This window comes from Numida meleagris, chromosome 27, assembly GCF_002078875.1.
Source record: "Numida meleagris isolate 19003 breed g44 Domestic line chromosome 27, NumMel1.0, whole genome shotgun sequence".
In the NCBI taxonomy this organism is placed as follows: domain Eukaryota; kingdom Metazoa; phylum Chordata; class Aves; order Galliformes; family Numididae; genus Numida; species Numida meleagris.
Window position 1 is genome coordinate 4,296,663 of NC_034435.1, and position 25,566 is coordinate 4,322,228.

General features: G+C 44.9%; 2 protein-coding genes across 2 annotated transcripts in view; one reads left to right on the forward strand and one right to left on the reverse strand.

The window, feature by feature from the left end:
• CPAMD8 (C3 and PZP like, alpha-2-macroglobulin domain containing 8) overlaps window positions 1-19,719 on the forward strand; it is a 42,551-nt gene extending 22,832 nt beyond the window's left edge. Inside the window, exons 27-43 of the mRNA XM_021378946.1 lie at window positions 1,188-1,269; window positions 2,778-2,934; window positions 3,207-3,281; window positions 4,394-4,559; window positions 5,117-5,203; window positions 5,566-5,702; window positions 6,069-6,224; window positions 6,604-6,666; window positions 7,047-7,285; window positions 9,280-9,367; window positions 12,818-12,892; window positions 13,599-13,704; window positions 13,796-13,906; window positions 14,495-14,707; window positions 15,161-15,235; window positions 18,472-18,640; window positions 18,931-19,719. Of these exons, the coding sequence (XP_021234621.1) occupies window positions 1,188-1,269; window positions 2,778-2,934; window positions 3,207-3,281; window positions 4,394-4,559; window positions 5,117-5,203; window positions 5,566-5,702; window positions 6,069-6,224; window positions 6,604-6,666; window positions 7,047-7,285; window positions 9,280-9,367; window positions 12,818-12,892; window positions 13,599-13,704; window positions 13,796-13,906; window positions 14,495-14,707; window positions 15,161-15,235; window positions 18,472-18,640; window position 18,931 (2,000 nt within the window). The 3' untranslated portion in view covers window positions 18,932-19,719. The remainder of the gene's footprint in view (window positions 1-1,187; window positions 1,270-2,777; window positions 2,935-3,206; window positions 3,282-4,393; window positions 4,560-5,116; window positions 5,204-5,565; window positions 5,703-6,068; window positions 6,225-6,603; window positions 6,667-7,046; window positions 7,286-9,279; window positions 9,368-12,817; window positions 12,893-13,598; window positions 13,705-13,795; window positions 13,907-14,494; window positions 14,708-15,160; window positions 15,236-18,471; window positions 18,641-18,930) is intronic.
• Window positions 22,726-25,489, reverse strand: F2RL3 (F2R like thrombin or trypsin receptor 3). Its single transcript, XM_021378949.1, has 2 exons — window positions 25,301-25,489; window positions 22,726-24,534 (listed from the first exon to the last, which is right to left on the reverse strand). The coding sequence occupies exons 1-2, from the start codon at window positions 25,389-25,391 to the stop codon at window positions 23,459-23,461; spliced, it is 1,167 nt and encodes a 388-aa protein (XP_021234624.1). The 5' UTR covers window positions 25,392-25,489; the 3' UTR covers window positions 22,726-23,458.

Consider the following 25,566-nt stretch of genomic DNA (forward strand, 5'->3'; position numbering starts at 1 on the left):
TATGAACATCGGAAGACTGTAGAGTGACAGTGCAGGAGTCGTGAGCAGTGCTCACTCAGGAGCTGTGGCACTGCCTGTACCTGGAGAGGTCAGCAATGAAACTTTGTCTCTGGAAATGAAAAAGTAATCCCTTCCTATACAAAAGTCATACAGTATGGACAAAAAAGACTATTCGTGTATCATGAGTTAAGCGGGCACTAAGTGCCTCTTACCCAGTCCTCTTGCACGTGTGACATATCTCCCTGTCAGAAACACCCATTCTGAAGGGTTTGATTGTACCTGGCATTTAAGAGCTTGATCAAAATGTGTATTTGGGTATTCCTCGGTACAGATGCATTGTATGTTTTATTGGCATACTAATAATAAATGGCTCATGGTTATAAGACGTGTAGGTTTGAGAAGCAAATTCTCTTCCTGATTGACTGGAAGCATTTTGACTATTTTCAACCTCAAAAGGCATTCAAGTGGAGACTCCTTGTTTCCAGCACTCAACGTATTGTTGGACTTGTCTAAAACAGATGTTATAGGACTGCCCTCGCAGTGTTTATATACAATAAGATCACACGTTATCCATCACATCTCACACATAGTTCAAGGAAGAAATGTAAGAATTCTTATGTCTTCTCCTCCTTTGGAATTTTGGCAGTAAGCATTCAGCTGTTGTTGTCACGTTACTTTAAGTTGTCCTGAGCAGCAGCTTTGGAAATGAAGTCTGAATCCAGTTGTATAATTAAGTCAAAAAGTGCCTTAACTGCACCGTGCTCTCAGTAAAATGAAAGGAGAATAAGTGTATGCTTCTTTTAATATTGCATCATGCAGAGGGGTATCACATTTTTAACATTTCTAGTGGCCAAAATGCAGGAGTTGATTTTTTTTTTAACATACAGTGTTTCAGAAACTTAACATTCTACTGATTTTTGATAGATGTGTTGCTTAGCAAAAGATTAAGAACTAGAGGAATAATGTTTCATTCATTTGTCTTCCAGAGATATGCGTAGCCTTACAGATGTTAGCCTACACAGATTTCTGAATGCGCTGCTCTGTCAAACACAGCAAAATAAGAAGTTGCCTGGGGCAGCAGAATCCCTTACACTAGTGCCAGATGGTCTGAGTCTTCATTCACTTTAAATGCTTGCTTTGCTCTGTGTGAGGATTTTGGACTCCCACAATTCTTTTCCAACTTGCAGGCTACCAGCGCCAGCTGACCTACAAGAGGCAGGATGGTTCATACAGCGCTTTTGGCGAGAGGGATTCCTCGGGGAGCATGTGGTGAGCTGCTATTTAAAACGGGGTTAGAAAGCTCAGTGTTTGCTAAGTGGGAAAATACACAATTGGCAAAGAAAAAAGAGTGATTTTCCAACTTCCATCATGGTGTCGTGCAGTGTAGAACAGCAATAATGCTCGGTGACTGTAGGCTTACTGTTTTAAGTGCTGCTGAATGTTCATGCTACGTGAGTAGGTGTGCTGTAATTGCTTCAGGACTCATTGGAAGTTAAGGTGGTCTCATCTACTGCTGTGTCTGGGCTTTAGGTGCTGGAGCTGTAGTTTAAGATTGTGCTTGGTCTACAGGGATGGGAGTAGCAATGTCTGAGCCACTTCTAGCACCTAATTCCACTCGGAAAAATAGAGCTTCACCTGAAGCACATACAGAAAGCTTGCTGTCTCTGGAAGCAGTGGAGACTTCCACCAGGGTAGAAAACAAACAAACAGAATAATGTCATCTTTAAGTGCTCTGTGTCCCCTTGCAGGTGAAATGGAATGGTATGGGTTTGTGCCCTGAGAGTGGGAAGTACAGGGTCTTCCAGACTGAAACAGTATGAGAACCAGAAATGGTGAAGCTGGGAGATGAGCTCATCTCACCAATGCCCCCCTTAAGAGACCAAAGCCCTCTTTAAGGAGGTGTGTTTCACCACATACAGTGTCTCAGGTCTGGTAGATTCTTGTCTCCATTTGTTAGTTTTTGCTGCCATTTGGCTTCTCCATCTACTCTCATTTTGCTTTAAACTGATTCTCTTTGTGAACTCATCTGAGGGGAAGCACCACTTCTACGATGCTGTTGCCTTGCTGTTTCTGAGATAGTAAACTTTTATCTCAGATCTGGCATCTCCCATTCCCTCGATGTGAAACATGGTGACAAAGAATTACTTAACACTTGAAAAATCCTTTGCCAGGCAGCATGCCTTCTACCCTCCCATTCCTCAGGGGCTTGTAAAATGGATGATTCAATCCCCCAAAGCTGGCCAGAGTTCACACTAGTTGCGTGTCAGAGGTTTAGAATTCCAAAAACACTTCTGTTGCTTTCTTAAGTCTTAATTCTGTACGAAGTCTAACAGAGCCTTAGATTTTAATAGTGGATCTGGATTTTTTTCTTCTTCTTTTTATTTTTTTAAAGCAAGACCAAACCAAAATTGGAAAACTTACTCCTCTCTCTTTGTTACAAATATCTGTAAAGATAGCAGCTTTTAACTTTAAAGTTTTAATGACTTGAGCATCAATAAAAGGTAACTGAAGCATCTAAAAAAGGTAATTTCAGTGTCATAACTAAATCAAGTGTATCTTCCAGTTACGCTTTTCAGTGTAACTCGCTGACCCTTAACCCTGTTCTCGTTCAGAAGATAGAGCAGTTTTACAGCCTTTATGTGCCGTCATTTCTTAAACAATGTTTAGCATTTTCCCCACAAGACTTCCAAAATTTGTGCCTTTTTGTTGTTTTCCCTTCGCTGGTGCATGACTCTGAATGAGTTTGATTAACGAAGATGATGGATTTGTCTTTACAGGCTGACAGCGTTTGTCCTCAAGTCCTTTGCGCAGTCCCGGGGCTTTATTTTCATTGACCCAAAAGAACTAACAGCTGCAAAGGACTGGATCATCCAGCATCAGAAGGAAGATGGCTCTTTTCCTGCTATGGGCAGGATACTGAATAAGGACATTCAGGTAAAAACTGCACAGGCAAGATATCCAGTAGGTGCATTTTTCAAGATATTCCCAAAGCAGGAATGGATGAAGTTTCCTTATGCTTGAAATGTGTAGTGGACTTGAACGGCTCAGGTGGCTTAGGAAGGATCAGGGCAGTTTCAGTGTGTCCCCAGGCTATTGCTAGGGAAGGAAGCTACAACGTTGGGTTGGGTTCCCGAATGTCACACTTCTTTACTTGGCATCCTTTTCTCCAGGTTTTTTTTGATGGTTTTGTCTTCTTTGCCCCCCAGGGTGGCATCCATGGTAAGATTTCCCTGACGGCTTATGTGGTTGCGTCTCTTTTGGAAACAGGTGTAACTTCTGAGGTAACAGAAACTTAGAACAGCTCTTGTGTTCTGCATGGTCTAAAAATTCTCACTATTTTCTTCAGCTTGATTTTTTTGTTGTTATTTTCTGAGGTTCTCTACTCATTAGAATGATAGCATTCAGGTAACTGAGGCTGTTTGAAAGCCTTGAGCGGGGGGAAAAATAAAAATTAAAGTCCCAAAGTGCTCCCAGAGTAACTTTCTGCCTCCCTGTCAGCGCTGTCCCCCTCTGAGAAGTGATGTGATGCTCTCCCTGGGCTGCTGCGCACAGGACAGCCCCAGCACTTTTATTTGCTGGAAGTGCAGTTTATGTAGGTCTTATGGTTTTCCTGGAGGAGATTTGCAAGTGTTGCTAATGATCTTAGCTAGGAAATGAGGAGGGGAAGGTTAGTGCCACAGGGAAATCAAAGGAAACCAAATTACATCAAGTCCAATTAAATTGTTTCTATAAATTATCAGAGCTACGTTCCTACATGGTGAGGTCATCGAGGGAGTTAATAAAACATGTTTGTTGGCTGCAGGGACCCCTGGGAACCTTGGCCTTTATTATCCTCTGGCGCCTGCTAGACGCACCAGAGTGTCAGGAACGCAATCAGACGTACAGCGGAGAGCTCGCTTCTGCTTCTGCTCCGTTCATCCGCTGCCTTGCAGCAGCGTGACGTTTTTTCTCAGCTTTAAGGGGAATAAATTCACCTCAGTATTAGTCTAGGTGATTCGTGCTGTGCTATTTGCTCCTGTTGTTCAGTGTACGATGTGTGGCTCTCCTTAAGGAAAGTGTTGGTGTCACTCTGTGCACAGCAGAACGCGTGTTTCCTGGTTGTCTTTTAACGAGCACAAAGTCCCGAGAAATGCAGTGATTCCAGCTCTGTCTGCTGATGGGAAGGAGTGAATTAATTCATTTTTCTGCTTTACTTTTTGCATGCAGCTTTTAGTTTCCCTGTTATGCTGTTAATATCTTAACCCCTGATAATTCGTGAGTTTTCTCACTTATTCCTTTCCAACTCTCTTCCCCATCCCACTGCAGGGGTGTGAGCAGGTCGCTGTGTGCTGCCTGCTGGGGTTAACAGAGCTAGAGAGGCTGGTAATGTGTGGGCTCTTTCCCCTAAATACAGGAAGAGAGATCCGCTGTTGACAAAGCAAAACACTTCTTAGAGTCCAACTTACATTCAGCAGAAGACCCTTACACCACTGCCTTGACTGCATACGCCCTGACACTGCTGCACAGTCCTTCTGCCTCTGTGACGCTGCGGAAAATGAACAGCATGGCTATTACACAAGGTACTGTGCGCCCGGGGCCAGCGTGGCAAGTTCTTAACTTGGCAACCCTGTTACAGGAATAAACAAATAGGCCTTGCGACTTGAATGGTATGTTTGAGCTGCTGGAGAGGAGAGAGCCTGTGAGACGAGGCCCTCCTCACGGCACAGCTCGACATTGTAAGGAAAGAATTTTCCAGATTCAATTCAGGTGAAGGCTGAGAGCCTTATTTCTGTGCCTGCAACTGATGCTGAAGGAAGGAAGTGTATCTGGAGCTCTGCTTTCCAGTCAATATGTCAGAGCTTGTCTGGTAACATGTCACGTTTCCTCATGGTGTATTTCCGTCTAATATAGGAGAATGATCTCATTTGTCACCTTGAGCCACCTCTGTAGTTGTGAAAGGAGCAGGAGTCTGCAGCCTCGTGCTGAGGGAATGCTCCTCTAAATGGAGGGACAGCGTGGTTCAGGGCCTCAGTCTGCTGAGTCAGAGCAATAGTGATGTTTGATTCTTCCTGCACGCAGAGGCTGAGCTGCAGTCCTCCTGTAATATCTTATGTATTCCACTGTCCTGTTTTTCTAGATGGCTTTACACACTGGAGCTTGACGGGAAGTCTTGTAACTGATGAAGATACCTTCATGGGATTTAATGATGGTCTCTCTCAATCAGGTACCTGTATGGCAAAAGCAAAAATAAGGGAATGTGCTGCAATAGGAGGCCACTGACTGCGTAGTTTACATAATACACTTCAAATTTTCCCACATCTCTACACCCTCACAAAATCTGTTCGCATTTCTGGAGACATGAAGGTTTTGGTCCCCAAAGAAATCTTGTTTTACCAAGATGTTCTGAAGATGTCAGTCAGTCTGTTGTTTGTTTTGTCAAATTGACGTAGGGATTGCATACCCAGCTTTTATTGGCAGTCACTATCATTTCAGCACTGATTTCCTAGACTTCAACTATTGGCCAGCTTGATTCTCTTTCCTAGATGGTAGTTTGATTCGTTTCCCCTTCCCTCACCTCTCTTTCAGTAGTTTCTGCAGAAGTGGAAATGACATCTTATGCCCTTCTGACATACACACTCCTGGGAGATGTGGCTTCTGCACTTCCCGTGGTAAAATGGCTTTCACAGCAGAGGAATGCACTCGGAGGATTCTCGTCTACTCAGGTGGGCTGCCTTAGACAGAGGTGGCTTTGGTGCATGCGTAATCAATTGCAGAAATCGATCGATTCAGGTGTAGTTACTGCAGGATTTCTGTCTAGAGCCTAGAAGCTGCGTCCTGATAAGAAGAAAAGCTTTCTGTTGCTCTTGACCACTTCCTTCTGGAATTCATAATTTAAAAGGAATCTAGACTTTGTCCTTACAGGTGCCTTTGACAGGAAAAGTGAACAAAAACTGAGATTTCTTTTTCAATGTGAATTAGTAAGGAAGGCTTTGCTACCACAAGTTGATGACAGTACAGCACAGTGCTTGTCTGTAAGTTTAGTATGCCCTGTGTTCTTCACTATTCTCATCTCTCCTTCTGATCCCTAGGATACATGTGTAGCCCTGCAGGCTCTGGCTGAGTATGCTATCCTTTCTTATGTTGGAGGAGTCAACCTTACCATTTCCTTGGCTTCAACTAATTTAGACTACCAGGAGACATTTGAGCTTAATAAAATGAATAAAAAAGTCCTCCAGACTGCAGTGGTAAGTGGTTTTGTGTTAATGTCATCTATCTGAACTGGAATCTGAATGGCAACTCAGTAAAGCTCAGTAACGGTAAAAATAAAAAATAAAAAGTGAATTAAGCTCTGAAATCTTAGGACTTTCTGAGATTTGATGTGAAGGAGGCAGTGATCAAAGGCATTTTAAACCATTACTAGTGACTGATGTTTGTTTTGTGCTGCTACTTGTTTCTATCCTTGTTAAATGCAGGTTACTGAAAAGAATAAGCCACAGTCACTTCAGCTGTTTAGTGTCCTCTAGAACTGGAAAGATCTTTTTCACAGAATAAAGCTAAAATTGATATTCATTTATATTCTGAATGCCACATCTCTTCTGTATCTTAACTATGGATTCTCCTCAGATCCCCAGTATTCCAACGGGGCTGTTTGTGAGTGCCAAAGGCGAAGGCTGCTGTCTGATGCAGGTAAAGTTGCCTCAGGGCTGGAGAAAGTTTGTGAGCAGGTGATCTCTAAGCTGGCAGTCTCTTTGCTAGTTTTTTTTAATCCCAGATTGCTGCAAGGAGGGAGTTGCACTTTGAGTTTCTCTCAAAGTAAGTGGATATATAACATGGCGCTGCTTTAATCCATGGAAGTAAACGTGATTGTACCAGGGTGAATTTGTTTTGGTGAAGCTTTATCTATACATAACTGAGTTTTAAAGCTTCTCTAGCTTCTGTGCATGCCATTATTTCTCTCTGAAGAGGTCGAGTCTTTATGCTGGTCTTTGGAGAATGTTTGCAGATGCTACAAAATACTGGAGTCTAATTAACTACCTTGTTTTTTTTCTTTCCCCTTTCTACTACAGATTGACGTCACGTACAACGTGCCTGATCCTATTGCCAAACCAGCTTTCCAGCTCCTGGTTAACCTGAAGGAGCCAAAGTCAGAGCAGCATCTTCAAGCTCCAGTTCTCCTGCGGTCCCTCTCTCCAGATGAGAATCGCTCTGAAACCTCACACAGAGAGCGAGCGCTGGTGGATGATGATGACCCAGCTGCAGATCGGGACCATCAAGAGTACAAAGTGATACTAGAGACGTGCACTAGGTAGGAAACGCCAGTCTCCACCCCATCCTGCTTGTTTCTCAGAGGCAGTCCAGTTTTTTGATTAGCACATCTGTTGCTCCTTCCATTGCAGGCTTTTCTCCTGGTGAGAACTCCCTGTTGCCTAAAACTGTAAGGCAGTTGTACTGATACGTTCACCAATACAGGAAAAATACTACTTCATTGTTGCACTGTTTGTATCATTTCTGACCCTTTTTTTTTTTAGCCTAGTTGTATTTTTCATCCCTTTTGTAACAATAATCACTAATAAGCAACTCAAACTCATCTTCCAAAAGCTTGCTGAGTGTTGTGGTGCGTGTAGCTGTACCACTTTCTCAGCCTGAGTTCCCCTCTGCCTGAGCGCTGCAGCTGGTACTGGGGAGATAGGCTTACAATTTTGTCAATCCCTTAAAGATCCTCGTAACTAAGGAGGCTGCCCTGCATCAACACAACCTTTCTGTTGTTATTACTGCAACTTCTGTCCTGGGAATTGCTGGAGCAAAGACAGAAATTTGAGAGGAAGCCCAGTCCGAGGAGATTGATTGCTTGGAAAGAAAACAAAAGCAAATGAAATCTTCTCTTTCCTCCTCTTCTTCCTGTAATGATGCTCTTTTAACTCCTTTGTCTTAGGCAATGTGAGTAGAGAATTGTATCAGTGGATGATGGTGGAAATATTTAGAGCTAGGGGTGTTACTCAGAATGTAGTTGTTTTAAAGAATTATCAGATGAAGTTGTTGGGATGTTTTCCTGTAAAGAACAGTCAGGGGAAAAAAAAAAAGCAGCAGAATGGGAAGGAGAGGGTTGTGATTTTAGGTAAAGGGATACTGTAGGAAATTTTAGGGAGATACATGGACTTAGACCAAGATAAAGGCTTAATGTCTCCAGGAGACTCTTAGCCCTGAACTGGAGCCACCTGGGTCTGTCACAGACCATCCAATGCCATTGTGGACATGCAAGCTTGAGTGTGTCATTACATCCAGACTGGCTCTGTGCAGTGCTTCAGCAAACTCAAACCCTCCCTAGCAGGCTTCCAACTAGCTCTGCAGGAGCCAAATGTGGCAATTTTAGTTCTAGAAGCTGTGTACCTGATTTTCTCAGTGCTAAGACAGCCCTCTTGGGACCACGCTCATTGTCTTTGTTGCTGTGCTTCAGCTAATCAGCCAACAGGTAAGCTGCCAAGGAGGGATAGTTGAGAGCTGATTATATGTGAATACAGAGAAAGAAAACTTTGTTCTGGAATGTGCAGGAACTTCCTTGTTATGATTTTGACTATTCTGCTGTACTGCAAGAAATTGAAATCTTTTTTGCAATGCCCTCAAAGCTTTCTTCTAATGCCCCACCTGTTCCTGTGTGTTTTTAATGCACACTTCAACAGTAACAACTCTGAATTTCAGGGTTTTGCAGTCTTACTGAAATTAGAGGATGATGTAGGCAGTGAAATTCTTTAACACTTGTAACTAGATAGTAAGGCTGCTGACTCATTAGCAAAGACACTTCTCTCTGTCAATTAGTTGTTGGAGAGAAATAGCCATTTATGAAACACCAAGCAGAAATGACTGCCTGGTATTGGGAAGCAACATTCTTCTTAGGCCACAGTTCATTTGCAGTCTCCACTCAGGAGAGCACAGAAGTTTCTTCTCCTTCAGGAGATTCTCCCCTTTGCCAAGGTCCATTCTCTGTGATTGTTTGATAAATAAAGCAAGCAGTCCGGCAGGAGACTACGTCTTTCCTTCTGCTTTTCTGTCATTTGCCTGGACACCTCCTATAGCTCTGTCCTTAATTTTTGTTGAATGAAAGCAGAAAAAAGGATTTTGTGAATCAGCCTTAAAATGGCTGTAACATTCAACAAATCCTTCAAAGAAGAAAAGACCCTTGTATTTCTTTTTTCTCTGAGGCTTCTTTCAGTTGTCCTCCATCCTGAGTTGTCCATGTACTGTTTGTTACCTTGGATCCTGAGTTTATTTCCACTCTATCTCTCTTTTTGTTCATGTGGGTAGATGGCTGCACTCGGGATCCTCTAACATGGCTGTGTTGGAAGTGCCGTTGTTCTCAGGGTTTCGTGCAGATATCGAGAGCCTAGAACAGGTAAGATGAAACGAGAGTGGAAGGCACGGCCCTGAGCTGGGACCTGGCTCTGCAGTTGGTAGGGATTCCCTTTGGAGAGCAATAGAAGGTAAATGCTGTTGTCTGTTAGAGCGCTGGCTGAAAAGATGCAATTGAAATTGGGAGCAGGAGATCTCACATGTCAAAAAATATTTGTCTGAAATGAGTAAACAGAAGTTCTGAGCAAGGCTAACAAATTTGCTGAACATAGCCAAATGAAGGTTTGTTACTAAGCACAGCACACAGTAATTAAATGAGACCCATTTGGAAATGCTGAAGTGAAAATGTGCTCTAACAGGAGCTGTTTATGGCTTCTTAGTGGGCTGTGTTATCTCCAACATCTGGATTCCATTTCTTTGGAGGCTCTGTGTCTTGGAATTTTTTGCCTTTTTTTTTCCCTTCTGGGAGAACATCATGTTTATTGCAATCCAAACTGAGGTGGACAGAATGTGCCTCTTACCCAGCCAGCCCTCTAGGGGAGATGAACTGTAATCTTTAGCTTTGCATTATGTTTCGTTGAGGCATTACGGCATATTCACTTGTTTTTTATGCTGCACATTTTTTCAAGTCTAACAGCTTTTAAGGACTGAGTAACTGAAGAGGTATAAAAAGAAACTAAACTGTATATTTGGGAACTGATAAAGAGCTAAAAACTACTTTGTTCCAGAAAGACTTCTTCCTTCAGTAACCTTATCCTCATTATATGAGAGGAGATGGGAGTGATAGTGAAGACCAGGCCGTTTATTTTGACGTCCCAGTTCAGAGGAAGTGTTCTCTAGAAAGTCCCTTGATTTGACTGGTTTGTTATAAACACCATTGCATTTTCTTGGAGAAAATGAGACCAATATATTTCTCTCCAGGGCTGCTCTGCTACTGCAGAAGAGTTGCTTCCTCACAGATGAATGAGCTCTGCAGCACATTAACCATGAGCAGGCCTTCTCTAGCACTAAGCAGACGAGTTGGTTGTGCTTACCAGTCTGAATCTCATGTTCTGCCTTTATGGGTAGAGAAACAGGAGTCCCAGTGTAACGCGATCTGCTAGGTTCTCAGGTAACAGGTGGTTTGGTTTGGCCCTTGGGATTCTGTTGGACAGTCTATCTCCCTAACCAGAAGTGAGTATCTTCCTTTGGGCAGTAGGAAATTTTGCTGAATTGGGAGCGATGTTGCATCTTCAAGGAGCATCGTTCCCTTTGAAAAGCTGAGATGCATCCTTCTTACTGCAGAAATCCTTTGCATCAGAAAGGCAGGGACAAATGCGGAGTAATCTAGGTAGGGAATGAAGGTACAACCCATGTGATTTGTTTATGCCTGGTAAATATGTATTGCAGTCATGCCTCCATGAAGCCATGGTACCAGTTTTGTACTTCAGACACACCTTCAGCAGGAGCAGGCCCTGTCATTCCCGTTGCTGCATTTTTTCCTTTGTTACCGTGGCTGTTCCCTCTGCTCCTAGTGAGGAGGGCCGGGGCTGTAAATCAGATTTCCTTGTTTGTTGTTTGCCCTCACAAGGGAGCAGTGTTCACAGAGCGGGCCCACGTGCAGCTCCAGGGCAGTGATGGTTAATGAATGCTCTGTTGCACGTCGATGGCAGCCCCCCTGGCTGTGCAGCCACAAATCCTTCTAATAATGCTGGGTGTTGACAAGGTCAGGAGGTCACCACGGGCTGGTATATATCAAGCTTCACCAGAAAAATGCAACTTTAGCTGAGCTGTGCATTTCCCAGTGGCGCCAGCCCCTCCGAGCCCTCATAAAGGACTGTCTGCAGCCATCTACTGCTGAGTAACAGCAGCCACCGCCAGGCCCCTGAAATTATAAGGACAAATTAAATTGGCCCTTTCCATATTGTGTGGGACCGAAACACGTGTTCCTGTGCTCGTTACAGTAATAGCAGGAAGCTGTGTGCGGGGTTTTACAGCTGGAAGCGCTACGCTGAAGAAATTCACACCCAAAGCTGTTGGTAGCAGGCTCAGGCAAATTTTGGTAGAAGGACTTTTTGCTTCGTGTCATTCTTTCTGATGCATAATAATAATTGTTTTCCCTTCCGCAGTGTTTTCATTCAGTGATCCAAAGTAACAGTGCAGACACAGTGAGCTAAGTCAGTGTCACCCTCTGTCACAAATGGGGTTGTCTGACAGGTTAGAGCAGCAGGGCAGTTTGGAGAATGAAGTGCCCACATGAAGTGTCTGAATTCCAGTCCTCCACTCCCAAAACCAGGATTTAACCTCAAGTCTTTTTCTGCAGGCGATCATCTTCCACAGTTTCTGAATTGAATATTTCCTCACGAGATAGACGTCTTCTGAGTACAATACATCAAAACAGTAATGATTGATCAACTGATCAATTACCTTGAGCATGACAGCCACTATAGTATCAAGATACTGTTTTTCCAAATGTGGAAAATATGAGAATAACTCCTATTGAAATTAAAACCAAACTGTGGAATTAAATCAGATGATACCACTTAGGTTTTGGGGACCTTCTCAGCATCCTGTTCCAGGGAGATTCTGCATTCTGTGAGGCGGTGCTGTAATTCCATGAATAAATGCTCTTACACTTTTCTCTGGAGCCTTTGCTCGTGATGTACAGACCTGAGGTGTTAGCATGAAGAGATGATCTAGAGCATCTTTAAAAACAGCTGTGGTGATTAAAGGCAGTAGCACCCTAGATGTGGGAGGTGCTCTTAGATCTTGTTCTAATACTCCTTAGATATGCAGATCGTCCCAGTAAATAATAAAAAAGCGTAATGTATTCTGTGGGCATTACTGGCTCAATGCATATTGCAAATCCCTGAGCTTCAGAGGGAGGGAAGATGGGTAGCAGGGGCCTGGCCTGACCCCATTCCTCAAAGGGAGGATGCCTAGGGCTTTTTCAAATGGCTGCTCTTCTCAAATGTAAGGATTAATTTTCCTGGCAGAAGAATGTTTTGGATTTTTCAGCCGATGGGAGAAGGGGCCTTTAATAACCAGTGTGATCCAGCAGCAGAATTCCTTGGCGGTCTGGAAGAGTGTAAATAAGAGATTTTATTGAGTGCTTTGGGGTCTCTGAGGCCTTGCATTAGCCTTGGTACTGAAAACAATCTGGGAGCTATTCAGTTAGATTATGGGTGACATATCAGGCATGGTCTGAGAGAGATAAATGCTCCCCTCTCCACAGGGATCAGGAAGAATGCTCAGCACTGTGCACCTTGCAAGCATTCCACATCAGATCAGAGGGGAAAAAAAGAATGTGGAGGGGTTTTATCCTCCGGTCTGAGAGCAATTTCACTCCTTTTTGCATTTCTCCTCTTGAACCATCCTTCTCCAGCCCAAGAAATCCCTCGGTTTTAGCACCTGATGAGCCATTTTCGAAGCAGTGTGAAATCTTTCTTCTTTCTAATTTCAGGCTCTTTTCTATAAGGTGAGATGAAACTAAACCTGTTCATTTTTTCCCCAGTTACTGATGAACAAGCAAATTGGATTAAAAAGATATGAAGTCGATGGAAGAAAAGTCCTATTTTATTTTGATGAGGTAATGAAATTGTTTCTTATAATTAAGCCACTTTTCAGTGAAAGGCAGATGGCCAGGTAGTTGGACATGGATACAGTGTACTGCTGCTGGTGGCCATTTGCATATTAGAATTGGGATGCAGTGTAACTGGTGAGTTGCCTGAGCCTCTTTTGAGGTGGGCAGGTGCTGTGGCTGTGGTTGGAAACCCAGGCATAAAGGAGGTGGGTGATTAGCTTCAGCTCATGTAGAATTTCTGGGCAGGTATCGCTTAGTTCCTACCTAAAAATAATCTGGCTTCCAAGTATCCTTAGCATTGTGAAAGGAAGGAGGCAAAATGCAGTCCAATTCAGACCTCACTGCACGTAGCGGAAGGTGAGAAATGAGATTTCTCTTGTCTTGTTTCTCAGCAGTGAATAGTTGGCTAGTTGCATTAGTGGGCTGACTGAGGACAGGAGTGCTGTTGGGTAAACCACAGAATGCAGGTGAGGTTCAGGTTTTGCTTTCTGAGGTGGTTTGGCAAGTATGTGCTTTAGTTTAAAGGCTGACAAAATATCGTTTGTTTTAATTCATTCTGTTTGGCTTTTTTTTCCATTATCTTTGCCATTCTATCAACTATTGGAGGTGCCTTCATTCTCACCCTTCTGTATTAGGGGCTCATGCTGCATTTGTTCATCTCTCTTCACTTACAGTGTAGTTTTTGTTACAGTGAGTATTTTGCATCATACAGATTCCAAGCCAGTGCATGACCTGTGTAAAGTTTCAAGCTTTCAGAGAGTATATAGTTGGGAAAACTGCTCCTGTGCCTATCAAAGTGTATGATTACTATGAGCCAGGTACGTGTTTGCTTTCCTTTGTTTTTTCTGCCAGCTCTGCGGCTCTAACAAGAAGACTCCATTGTGATTTCTCTTTCTTGCTGACCTGCAGCTTTTGAAGCAACTCGTTTCTACAACGTGAGTGAGAACAGCCCCTTGGCGCGGGAGCTCTGTGATGGGCCGACATGCAATGAAGTGGAGAGCTCAGCTAGCCAGTGGGTTGGTAAGTTGCACAAAAGCCGAGCAGATTTTGGAAAATGAAGCCTGCAGGCACACTGCCCAGGAGTTCAGAACTCAAAGTGATACTTAAAAAAAATGTTCTATTTCAGTTTGTGTTGGTAGAAGGTTTACAAATGTCTGCATGAGAGCAGCAGTAAACTTATGACAGCCAAAGACAGCAATGTATTCTGCTTTCCAGCCACCAAAGTGACTTGCTACTTGCTTCAGAGGCAAGATATAGCATACAAATCTGGACGTGCCTGTGAAAAGTGAGATGTTTTAATAAATATAAAACTTTTTTCAAATGCAGTTTGGTTTTCTTTCCATAAAATATCTTGCAGTAGAGTTCCTCGATTGACTGAAAGAAGATCAAACGATTACATTCAATAGTGACAGGATTAACTTGGCTCAGAAACAGAAATCTCTTTCCTATCCTGCATGTTATCAAAAACTGGGAGAGTTGTACTGTCCTGTACCTGAAATTCAATGTGAAAATTCACGTGGGAGAAGTAAGAAGAAAACTGTTGCCTCATCTTTCCCTTCCCTTTAATATGCAAAAGTGTTGCTTGGGATGTTTTTGTTTACTTTTCAGGCTTTTCTCACTTTGGGCCATGCAATAATGTCTTTGGATGCTTGGAGGATGAGTATTTTGAGCAATGCATGTGTTCAAGAGACTGTGGCTATGACGGGGATCCTGTATGTGGCTCAGATGGACAGATCTACCAGAACCATTGCCAAATGGAAGTAGCATCGTGCAGGAATAATACGAGGATAGAACAGATCCCCATGTCTCAGTGTTCTAACTGTAGGTTTCATTCAGTTTTTTTTCCTGTTACAATCTCGTTGGGGAACACTACAGATCTAAGCAAATGATAACTACAGATGTGTGGTAGGGAAAAGAGGAGAATTCAAAACCTCCTACGTAGTATTTTGCTTCTCATGCTGCAGGAGACTAAATTGTACAAGCAGCTACCTGCCTGTTAGCTCAGCACTGGATTTTCTGATGTCATGAAGATGCATTCTACCAGTCTTGATGAACCCTTGAGAAAATTAGTGATTTTGTTTACCTGAAGTGAATAATGAGAGGTAAAAGTACTATCAATGAAATGTAGCATAGTTTGGACTCTGCATGGGCTTCCAAGATGTGCAGTGCAGTATACCTGCACTAAATATACCACCTCTGTGAATGCAAATGTTTTCTAGAGACTTGTTAACAAACGTTATGACCCATGTATTCATGTTTCTTTTTTATTTACAGCCAAGAATTTGCCAGAAGAGAGGGAGACAAACTCCCATACAGCTGAGCAGCCTAGTGTCCAACAAACTCCAGCAGGTAATATCAGCATCACGCTGAGTGGCAGCCCTGATCCTGAGTTGTTGTTTGGAATAAAGGGCCTTAGTGAGCAAAAACTTTAAGGTCATGAAGTAACCAGGAATTTGGCTGCTCATTTTATTTGGTGCTTATATTCATACATTTTTTTTCCAAGACTCTTGTCAAACTTGCTCATGGCTCACAATAAATCTCACCAAGAAGCAGCGGAGGGTCAATAGAATATTTACTAGAAACAGCACGAAACAAACTAAGCTGGACTAGATTTTTCCTGGCTGCTTTCCACTCATTAATTTTCTTCTGGCCTCTACCTCCCCCCAGCGAATCAGTAAAACAAGTTAATTCCTCAAGAGAGGGCTCCATGCCTTCCCATGTGCGTGTCCTTCCTTCATGTCCTTCTTGTGCACCAAAGTTCAGAACACTGGATGCTCAATGTGAGAGACACTGTCCCATCCTTTGCCCGTCCTCTGCTCTGCAGAAGTTGATGGGCCTTGCTGTTGGTCTACAAAATGTGACTGCCATTGCATTATTCTCAAATACAAATTCAGTTATCTGGGATAGTCCACAATCCAGAAACTTTCAGAACAGTGCTTCTGAAATAATCTGCATTGAAATAACTAAGAAGCATCACCCTCTGGTTTCTGTTTTTGAACAGACAAAAGCAATGTGGGCTCAGTGGGCTCCCAGTAAGATCAGAAGTGGCAATTTAGATCTTGTTTGTGTGGCATTTTCATACACTTTCGATTCATAACCATATATGTGCCATAGGGATATGTTTATCAAAGCATAAGCATTATGAGCTTGCTGCAGTCTGGGGTATGTAAGTGTTAAAGAGATCTCTTGGAAGGCAGATACTCATCTGAAATGAGCTGTCTGAGCAGCCATGGCAGAGTGAGCATTCAGAAATAAAACAGACTAAATCCAGTATCAGGAAAAGCGCCCAGCATGTGATTTTCATTAATCCTCTGGGCTCCTCTCAGGTCAAGCACATGGTACATGAATCAAAGTTTAACAAATGAATGAATCCCTCCTTATGCATGGGTCTCATTTGGACTCGCTGGTTTGTTAGCACTGAAGCATGTGATTGGTTTAAGTCGACTCAGGTGCTCTGGGTTTCTAGTGAAAGTTCTGATGATCCATGTCTAAATCTGTGATTTCCTAAAGGGATGCAAAACTCCAGGAGCCAGATCAAGATTAGGGCAGGTTGATGAAGCTGCTGCAGTGTGTTAATCTTCAGGAAATACCGTTTTCTTGCAGGACCTCGTGGTGGTTTTATTGTCTGATATGTTTCTGCATTTGCCATGTGATTTGTGCAGGCTCAGCTTGCTTTGATTGATGCTTCCATTGTCAGCTCTTGTCTATGTTCACTCAGCAATGGAAACAACCCTTCCAGCAAACAGTGGGGAACTTCATAATGTATTTGGGCTCACTTTGGCAAACAGACTTGTAGTATAGTTCCATAAATGCCACTGAGTTTGCTAGAATATACAACAGTTTATGCAGTGTGCTATTCAAGGTTAACAACTATATGGATGGCCTGAAAATTCAGTGCTTCTTGCAGCATATTCTCTTGATTTAGTGAAGTTTGACAGGACCCAGCTGAAACGAGAGTCAGGTGAGGACACTCCTGACTGAATCCCCTTCCTCAGCTGTTTCTCACAGGTGATCTACTGAGACTCAGAGATGGAACAGGTTTTTTTTTCCATGAATAGTACAGACCCACCTGTGCCTGTAAGTGTGGTACAGCAGTGTTCAGTGGTATCGGTGCTGCTGTTCTGTTGCACTCTGTGCTTCCCTGAGCAGGCAGCCCCCCAGTTTTATGCTGTCTGACCACCCCCCACCCCACACCCTTCTCCCAGCAGCTGGAGCTGTATGATTTGTGCAGTTCTGTCCCAGCAGCCAGAAGGTCCAGGAGCTGCAATCAAATTCCTGGTGGTATTATGATTCTTTAATTTGGTGTCATCATTATTATTTAAGAAAATGCCATCACCCATTGCTAGTTTCTAACGGGAGCGTCAGGGTGAGCTCTGTTTCCAGGTGGAGTCATCCATGCAACACCCCCTGGCAGGCGCAGCGTTCACAGCAGAGCTGTTCTTTGAGGGCTGATGGAACTGGCATTGGGCCACTTCTCCTTTCACCCCCATCGCTGCTCAAACACTGGCTTAGGCACAAACATTTGGAGATGGGGCAGTGGTTTGTATGCAACAGGAAATGTCGGCCTTTCATCTCTGCTTTGACTCCAACACTGCATTCCTACGAAAAGTGAGGTCTGTGATGTTAATTCTGTCCCTGGTGGACAGCAATCATCCATTCATAGAGCGTAGAGCAGCCTCATGATCTGGCACGTTCTCACTTGGAGAAGGCCAAGAAGTGAACACAGACCGACTCTGCTTGCAGGCAAGTGTTCCCTTGCCTAGGGCTGAGCCTGTTGCTGGGAGGGTGTGGGAGGCAACAGGAAAGCCTTCAAATATTTTATTTCTAGAGAACAAATGTTTTCAAAGGCCTTGACAAGCGTTCTCCTTAAATAAAGCAAACTTTTATGAGGGGGACGTTTCCTCTTGCAACAGCTATGTTTCGGTGATTGCTCTAATCCAAACGAAAGCAGTGTGTGTAGAAAGCAAACTGGTGAGATGAAAAGCTGAACTGGCTCAAGGCACAGCTTAGAAAACAAGGATCTATTGATGCTCCTTGAAACTGTATCTTGCAGCCTTACCCCTGGACTGTGGGCAATCACCCACCACAGAGGTACAGCCCTTTTCGGCGGGATGTACACCGTGAGTGACCTGCCGGTGCCGTGGTGTAGGCCAGAGGGAATGCACGAGGGATAAATATCTGTTTCTGCCTGTTTCTGTCTTAAATGCTGAGAGTTCCTTGGTGCTCTGGCTGTGCTGAAGCAGATGCACATTAGGCTAAAGGTGGAGTGAATATTTTCAGTGTAGGATCCAGGTCTGTTGTGCCACAGTCTTCATTCTGGTTGGTCTGAAAACAAATCTCCCTCCTTCAACTGATCTTTTCATCGCATACACTGGGTAAACTTTATATGTGAACCTAAGCATGCGTGTACTGCTCTGTTGACATATGCAGCCTCTGTTACCCAAACGAGACACTCATATGGCTCCTGAGTTGCCTCCCTTAATGCTATGCCTTCCCTCTAATGTCATTCCCCTTTTCTGTGCTGCAACATGTGATGCTTAAGTGCAGTTTCTTTGGCTAAAGCACAACCACGGTTTCCTTTCCAGCTGAGGAAGGCCCTCCGCTGCAGTTGGATCTGTCATATTATTCCTATGAGTACGACCCGGACCCCTACGCCTCTGAAACTGACGTTTTTGAGATTGTGGCGGAACTGACAACAGCGAGCACGTTAAGAGAAGTGGACAAGATTCAGGAAGTAGTGACCACAGTAGAATGGTGAGCTGGAGAGCTGGGGATTGTCAATGTGATCCAAGAATTACAGCATAATTCATGTGTTGGGTCAAACGTGTTCAGTTCCTCAAAGTGAGCATTCTTACCCGTGGCTCGTGAGCCTCTTTAGCAAATAGTCACCAGGAGCAGATCTCGCTGGGACAGCGTGCGAGCCTTTGTACCTGGGTGTCTCCATTCCTAGGAGATTTAAGGTTTTTGCTGCCCAGCCTCAGGGATGTTTCACAAAGTTACATAACGGGAAAGTGACTTTTTTCATTGTATTCTCTTCTCAACAGAAAGATATAATTTAAATAAAAGAAGAGGCTCAGAATCAACTCCCGTATGAGTCTGTTCCAACAGATGACCTGCTGCAGAACAGAAACCGAATGATGACTACTTCCTGATGCCCTCAGAACTGTAGGCTTTTCTGCCCCACGGGGAGATCTGGAGAGCGAAGGGGGACACTCAGCATTATTCTTCTGTCAATTTTTCTGCCTTTTGTGCAACCTCTTAGGGACGCTTCCAAGGATGGAAGGCTGATATGCTGTGCCCTCTAGGTGAGAAAAATAGGGGCTGGAATTCAAACCTATAGACCATTTCCAAGTGTTTTCTCTATTATCAGGATACTGCAACTGCCATTTCCTAGCTACATTTAGAAGCTAAGTCCAGGCCTTGTGCTTAGCTAAACTGCTGTTTGAGGAAAGATGGCTGAGGAGTTTTCTCTCAAATTACAATAATAAAAATCAGTGTGTTTTGCTAGTTATGACATAGCAAGAGGCTAATCATTTTCTCTAGCCTATAAATCTACTGCACCCATAATTATGTCCAACAAGAAGAAAAACTGCACTATTATCTCCATGTTGTTGGGCTGTCTGTTTAACAAGAGAAAACTGAAATCCAGGGCTGAAAAGCTTCAGGTGAGGAGTTTGCCAGCCGTAACAGCATCTGGTGGATGAGCCCTCTTCATTTTGCACTATATGCTGGTGAGGGCTGCTTGCAGCCTTCTCAGCTCTGCAGCCCCTTTCTTCCTTGTAACCCTGGCATGAAAATAAAGCTGACCTGAGGCACAGTTCTTTTAAATGCTTGCCTGACTTCACCAATCACTTTAATTCTGCTTCCCCCAGGACCTCCATACAATGCCTTTTCTGGATATGGTAATCTATACCTAGGCCCTGAGGCTGCTGGTGGCACAGCGGTCAGACTCCCTTAGCCTGACCTGCCCCGAGCAATGTGGTAAAACTAAAACTAAAAGCTTTGTGATTCCAAAAGTGCGTTACTTTTTGGTTTCCCTTCCTGCCCTGGAGCAGCATTGTTCTCTTTGGAGGAGCTTGATTCAGTTGCCTGTTGCAAAATAGTGTTAATATTTTATCTTCCCACTTCTATTGTTAGGAGGACCCAGAGTGGGGTGGGAACTCCTTTTGAGAGTGTTTCATGGTGAATGGAAACAGGAAAAAGCCCAACCCCATTCATTTTGAGGGCTTAATTACACAGGAGCCTGACAAGAATATACCCCAATATAGACATTCCGTTCCAGAATGTGGGCAGTTTTATTCCAGAAAAGTAACTGCACAGGGACAAAACTGGAGCTATTCCAGAAGCTGGGCATGTGTAGGTGTAGCAGAAATGCTGAGTCATGGCCTGAAGCAGTGATGCAGCACCTGGTGGGAAGGCAGGGCCAGCCCAAGGGGGCTCAGCTGCAAGCAATGCAATGCACCTGGGTGACCAGGGGGGGTGGGGCCAGGATCCCCCCCTTCCCAGCCCTCATTTAAGGGCTGGCAGTGGAGGTGATGGGATCTTGCTGGAGATCCCTGCCTACCTCTGAGGCTTTCTGAAGGTAAGCAGCGTCTTTCCTTTATTTCTGTGCCCACAGCTGTTGCATTTGAGCAAATCCTCACTTGCTGTAGCCTGGGACCTTGCTGCTCTGCTGTTGTTGCTGCGCTTTCCATTGCTTTACAGTAGTTTCCAGTCTGGGGCGAGATACTTGCAGATTGTAACTGACGTGACGAAGGTCTGGGTCTCAAAGTTCTCAGGAGTTTTAGAACTGCTCTGTTAAGGTGTAAGCCTTCCCCCTGTCAGAAGCAGCCTACCTGCTGCTCTGAGCTCTCCTACAGGATCTTGCTGTGGCTGCTGCCTGTGTGTACCCACTGCTCCCCAGCAGAGTTCTTTGCCACAGCTCTTCAGTGCACACTAACAGAGCATGTCCTCACTGCACAGCAGAAGCGCTGGCAGCTGTGTTCCTGTCTGGCAGGTAAATAAATGCCTTTAAACTCAGTTCCATCTCCTGCAAGCAACTGGCCTGGCAGATGCTGGCTATTGTGTACACAGGGCCTGAGTCAATATTTATCCCCTGGGTAAATAGCAGACCCAGTACGAGCTGCAACAAGAGCGATATTTTGGTTGGGTTTTTTTTTTTCCTGGCTATCAAAGCTGTACGATACAAACTCCTCTGTTTGCTGGTTCCAGCTTCTGCTGTTTAATGCTTTGAGTTGGGAGAATAAGACATTTAGGCACCGTGGCTCTGTCAGTGGGACTAACTGCCCCGGGAAGGTGGTGCTCCTGTGCTCCGAGTTCTTCAGCCTCCTGTGCTCTTTCCCTTCCTGGGTTTGGTTTTCCTATCTCACCCCTTCAATAGTTTTAGAAAGGTGTTTGAAGTAATTTCATATTGGTTCTCTCATGGGTCCTTGGGCAGTCTGACAGTGTCCCCGCTGGGGACAAGCTGATAAAGGCAGGGGGTTTCAGCTGAGTGTTGAATGTGACTTCATTTTCCTCAGGCTCTGCTTTGTGTAATGTACTAACTCAAGATACAAGAAAGCTCCACGTTGCTGCCAGCTAAATAATTTCTGTTGGTGCCAGCCCATCGGTCTGCCTTTGTTCCGTGGGCTCTTCGGGGCACTTTGGTCTGTCTCCAATTCGAAGCTGGGAGAGCGTGGGTTCATTCCTCACCAAGGAAGAGACAAACCCAGTGGTGGAAAGCCAGCAAGAACAGCAGAGCTGCTGCTTTGGGCTGTGAGCTGGTTGTGGCTTAGAGACTCGTGCCTCCCTCCATTAGAGAGATGCTTCTCCTTTCCTTTCTCTGATGGTCCTTCATTGCAAAAGGAGAAAAGTGCCAATGTGTTTGTGAGACAGATTCCTGCTTACACCAAGTTACATTACTGAATAGCTACAGCAGTGCTAGTTGTTGGTGGCTTTTTGCTTGCAATCCTTTCAATGAAATTAATATTTATGTATTTGTAACTGTACATTATGCAGAGTAATCATTACCATGGTATTTATTTTAAAGCAATAGTTCCCTTGTCCTTTCTTGTCTGGGTGTTTTGGTCTTAGCTCTTTCCCTTCTTTTTAATCAGCCTTGGTAGGAAAAAAACCCTCGATGTTCAGCTTGCTTGAATAACATCATGGAAACGACAGCACTTGCTTTGCTAACGTTGGCAACTGGTATTTAATGCGGGGTAACCTGGTTTTCATTATTGTTGACAGATGACCTATTTGGAAAACCTCAGCTCCGTTTGTTGTTTTGTTTGGTTTTCTAGTACTTGCTATTTCTGACAGAGTGACAGTAGTCCTGGCTGCAGCCTGGTTCCGCTGCCTCTCCTTCAGCAGCTGGCACGATCTGCGCGTGCACTGCTGTGCCCATAGGAGATAGGCTCTAGTTTTTCACCTACATTCCACCCCAGTGCCGACATGTAAGCACACCGTTCTGTGACTGTTTTTGTTTTGTTCACACGCATCTTAGCAACTCTGAGTCCAGAAAAGGGGTTTGTTTTAGATTCTGGTAAATATTTTATTAAAAACTGATTTTAAAACCATATTTTCTGTCTCTTTATTCACAACGTGGACTGTAAGACTGCTTGGTTGTAGATCTCAGTCATGGCTGTACCAGTAGAACTACAGAATGCAGGGACTCTAAGGAAGTTTGTTGCTCATTTTCTACCTTGCTTCTCCTTGAGCTGTGCCCAGAGCTGGGCTGGCTGTATTTTGACAAATTTGCAGCATGCTCCAGGGTTGAGCAATGAGCTTGTTCACCTGTTTTGTAAAAGAAAGCTCTTGATTATGTGACATCAATCAAAAAAAAAAAGTCTGTAGAGTTTGAGTGTTTTCTCAATTCCTTCTTTAATAGTTCCCTTCAAGAGACATAAAACAGTCTTGGCCTTACGAAGTTTTGGATAGTAAAGGTCATTAGCATCAACAGGGCTGAAGGAGTTGGATTTTTACACTTAGGACAATGGGCTGCCATAACTGTGGTGATGATTCTTAGTCAAGCCAAGAATGTAATTGCTAGAAGAGCTAGTGCTCCATGTTCTCTTGACAGAGTATTTTAGTTCAGGCAATGAGAGTCTTTTATGTAAGTACCTCCTAATTTCTAAACATTTCAAAACTATTTGGTTATGCAAGTGCCTGTTCTTTTTCAGTTTTAGGTGAAAAGAGTATGTGTTCAAGGACAGCAAGGAAGCCAATAGCAGAAAAATAAACAGAAGGCAGCTAGCAACCAGCTCCCAACATGCATTAAAAGCAGACTTGGGTGTACTAACAAAAACATTCCTGGCAGTATGTAACCAGATGAGAAATTGCATGCAGTGTCCACAGATCTATACATTTCAGCACTCCACCTCTTCTCTGGGACTCAACATCCTTTAAGGAATGCTGTGGCCTAGGTTGATTTGGTCATAGCCGTGTGGACAGAAGAATGTGGTTCTTCTTTACTGGGACTTGTCTACTGGGAACTGCTCCTCGCTGCTCTGGATGAAACTTGTGAGGTCCCAGCGCTTTGTCCTATCCCCGTGGTGTGTTGTGAGTACCTCGGGGGCAGGGAGCTGGGATGGAGACTTATACCAGTGACTCCTTGGAGCTTTTCTGAGGGAGTGTTTCTTTGGAGGTTTGTAAGGACGTGGCGGGGGTTTTGCTGCGATTGAAGAATCTGCTCCTCACCTTCTCCCGGAAATCTTCTGATACGTAGTAGTAGACAAAGGGGTCAGCGCAGCTGTTAAAGGTGCTGATGGCCAGGCTCACCATGTAGCCGATGTACAAGCTGCCGTACAGCTTGCAGTGATAGCTGGAGTAATGAACAAGCAGTAGAACGTTGCTGGGGGTGTAGAAGGCCACAAGTGTGAACAGCACGAGAGCTGTGAGCTTCATGGAGTGGGAGTACCGCTGCCTGCTGCCCAGGAGGGCTTGCAGCACTGAGCAGTAGCTGAACAGCATCACCAGCAGAGGAGCAAGGAAAGCGCAGGTGATGAGGCAGATGAAGTAGTTGAAGTAATACCCGTCATCCTCCTGCCTAGGGAGGACATCGTGGCACAGAGTGATGTCCGCTTTGTACAGGGGGTACGACTGCTGCTGCAGAGTCAGGGGCAGGGTGATGCCGGCAGCACAGAGCCAGACTGCAGCGCAGGTCCAGGCAGCGAAGGCAGGGGTGCGGAAAGAGCGCGAGAAGAAAGGATGCACCACCGCCAGGTACCGGTCCACGCTGATGCACGTGAGCAGCAGCACTGAGCAGTACATATTCCCATAAAAGAAGGCTGTAGTGACCCGGCACAGACCTTCCCCAAAGGGCCAGTTGTTCCCAAGGAAATAGTAGAAAATCTTGAAAGGCAGCACCGATATGAGCAGCAGGTCTGCTGCTGCCAGGTTCATCAGGAAGATGGTGGAGGTCAGCTTCTCAGCCCTGGTAGCCAGAACCCAGAGGGCCAGCCCGTTGGAGGGCAGCCCCACCAGGAAGACGAGGCTGTAGAGGCAGGGGATGAGCAGCACCGTGATCCCGCTGCTCAGCTGGGAGCGAGCGGCCTCGTGCAGCAGCAGGTATGTGACGTTGCCTATCGTTGCCTTTTCGCCAGGGATGGCTCGGGGGCATGGTGTGATCTCTGCTGTCGTTACCTGGTCACTGGTGCTGTTCTGAGAGTAATCTGTTGGTGCAAATGCAGTCTGTTACTTGCTGTGTGTGTAAATACCGGCACTTTGTAGAGCAGGCTGGATCCATGGTGCTCACACCAAATTCTAAGGTGCTGCATTTTATGTTGGGTTCCTAGCAGTGAGAGCATTCTGTGAAATGCTGTTGTGTCGTGGGCAGAAAAAGCTGATGTGGAATTAAGTGTGCAGCAGTGACCATCGGGGGCCTTACTGCAAACTGACATGGCTGTTCTGCTTCCCACTGCTTGCAATTGCTATGGAGCACAGGTACCAGGGGACCCAGGCACAATCTGCCCAGCTTACAGAGTCCTGAGATCCAGGACCACTCCAGTGAAAAGCTGTGGCCATGGGAGCCAAGACCTTAGTTTCAAGTGCTCTCTGCTCTACTCCTCTGTTTCTTTCTCTTGCCACTTTGTTCCACACTGGTTTTAATTTCCCTTCCATAAGCATCTTCTATCACCTCCTCTTTGAAGTAGAGCAAGCATGAATCTCAATTAGCATGCTCTCTCATGATTGTAGAATCATGGAATGGCTCAGGTTGGAAGGGACCTTAAAGATACAGTTCCAACCCCTGTGCCCTGGGCTGGGTCCCCCCCCCCCAGGTCAGCTCCTGGTGCCCAGGGCCCCATCTGTGGCCTTGGTGCCTCCAGGGATGGAGCATCCAGAATAACGTTTCCAAAACAAGTTCTCAGGGATCTTTTGGAAGTCCCAAACCTCCTGTACGTTAAGCAGCAGCTTTTCCCCCCAAAGATGCCCACTCACCATCGTAGTCCGGTGCAGCCAGGCACAGTCCCCACGCAGCACAGCACAGCGCGAGCCGCGGTGCCCACCGCCTGCTCCTGGAGGTCCCCATGCTGCTGCAGGAGCTGTGCTGCTGGGAGAGGGCTGGGAAAGACCCTGTGAGTGACTGCGCTTACGCGTTTCCTCCTCATAGTCCTTAACGCTCGGAAGCACCGGGCTCATCCTGTCACGCCATTCCCAGAGCCAGTGTGGTCTGAGCAGAGACGTAGCTGCAGTGTTAGCCACGG

Excerpts from the sequence above, each read along its gene's own strand:
- F2RL3 (XM_021378949.1), bottom strand. The coding sequence starts at position 25,391 with ATGGGGACCTCCAGGAGCAGGCGGTGGGCACCGCGGCTCGCGCTGTGC. Across the intron at positions 24,535-25,300 it reads GGCTGCACCGGACTACGATG|ATTACTCTCAGAACAGCACC; the intron begins GTGAGTGGGCAT and ends TTGCACCAACAG.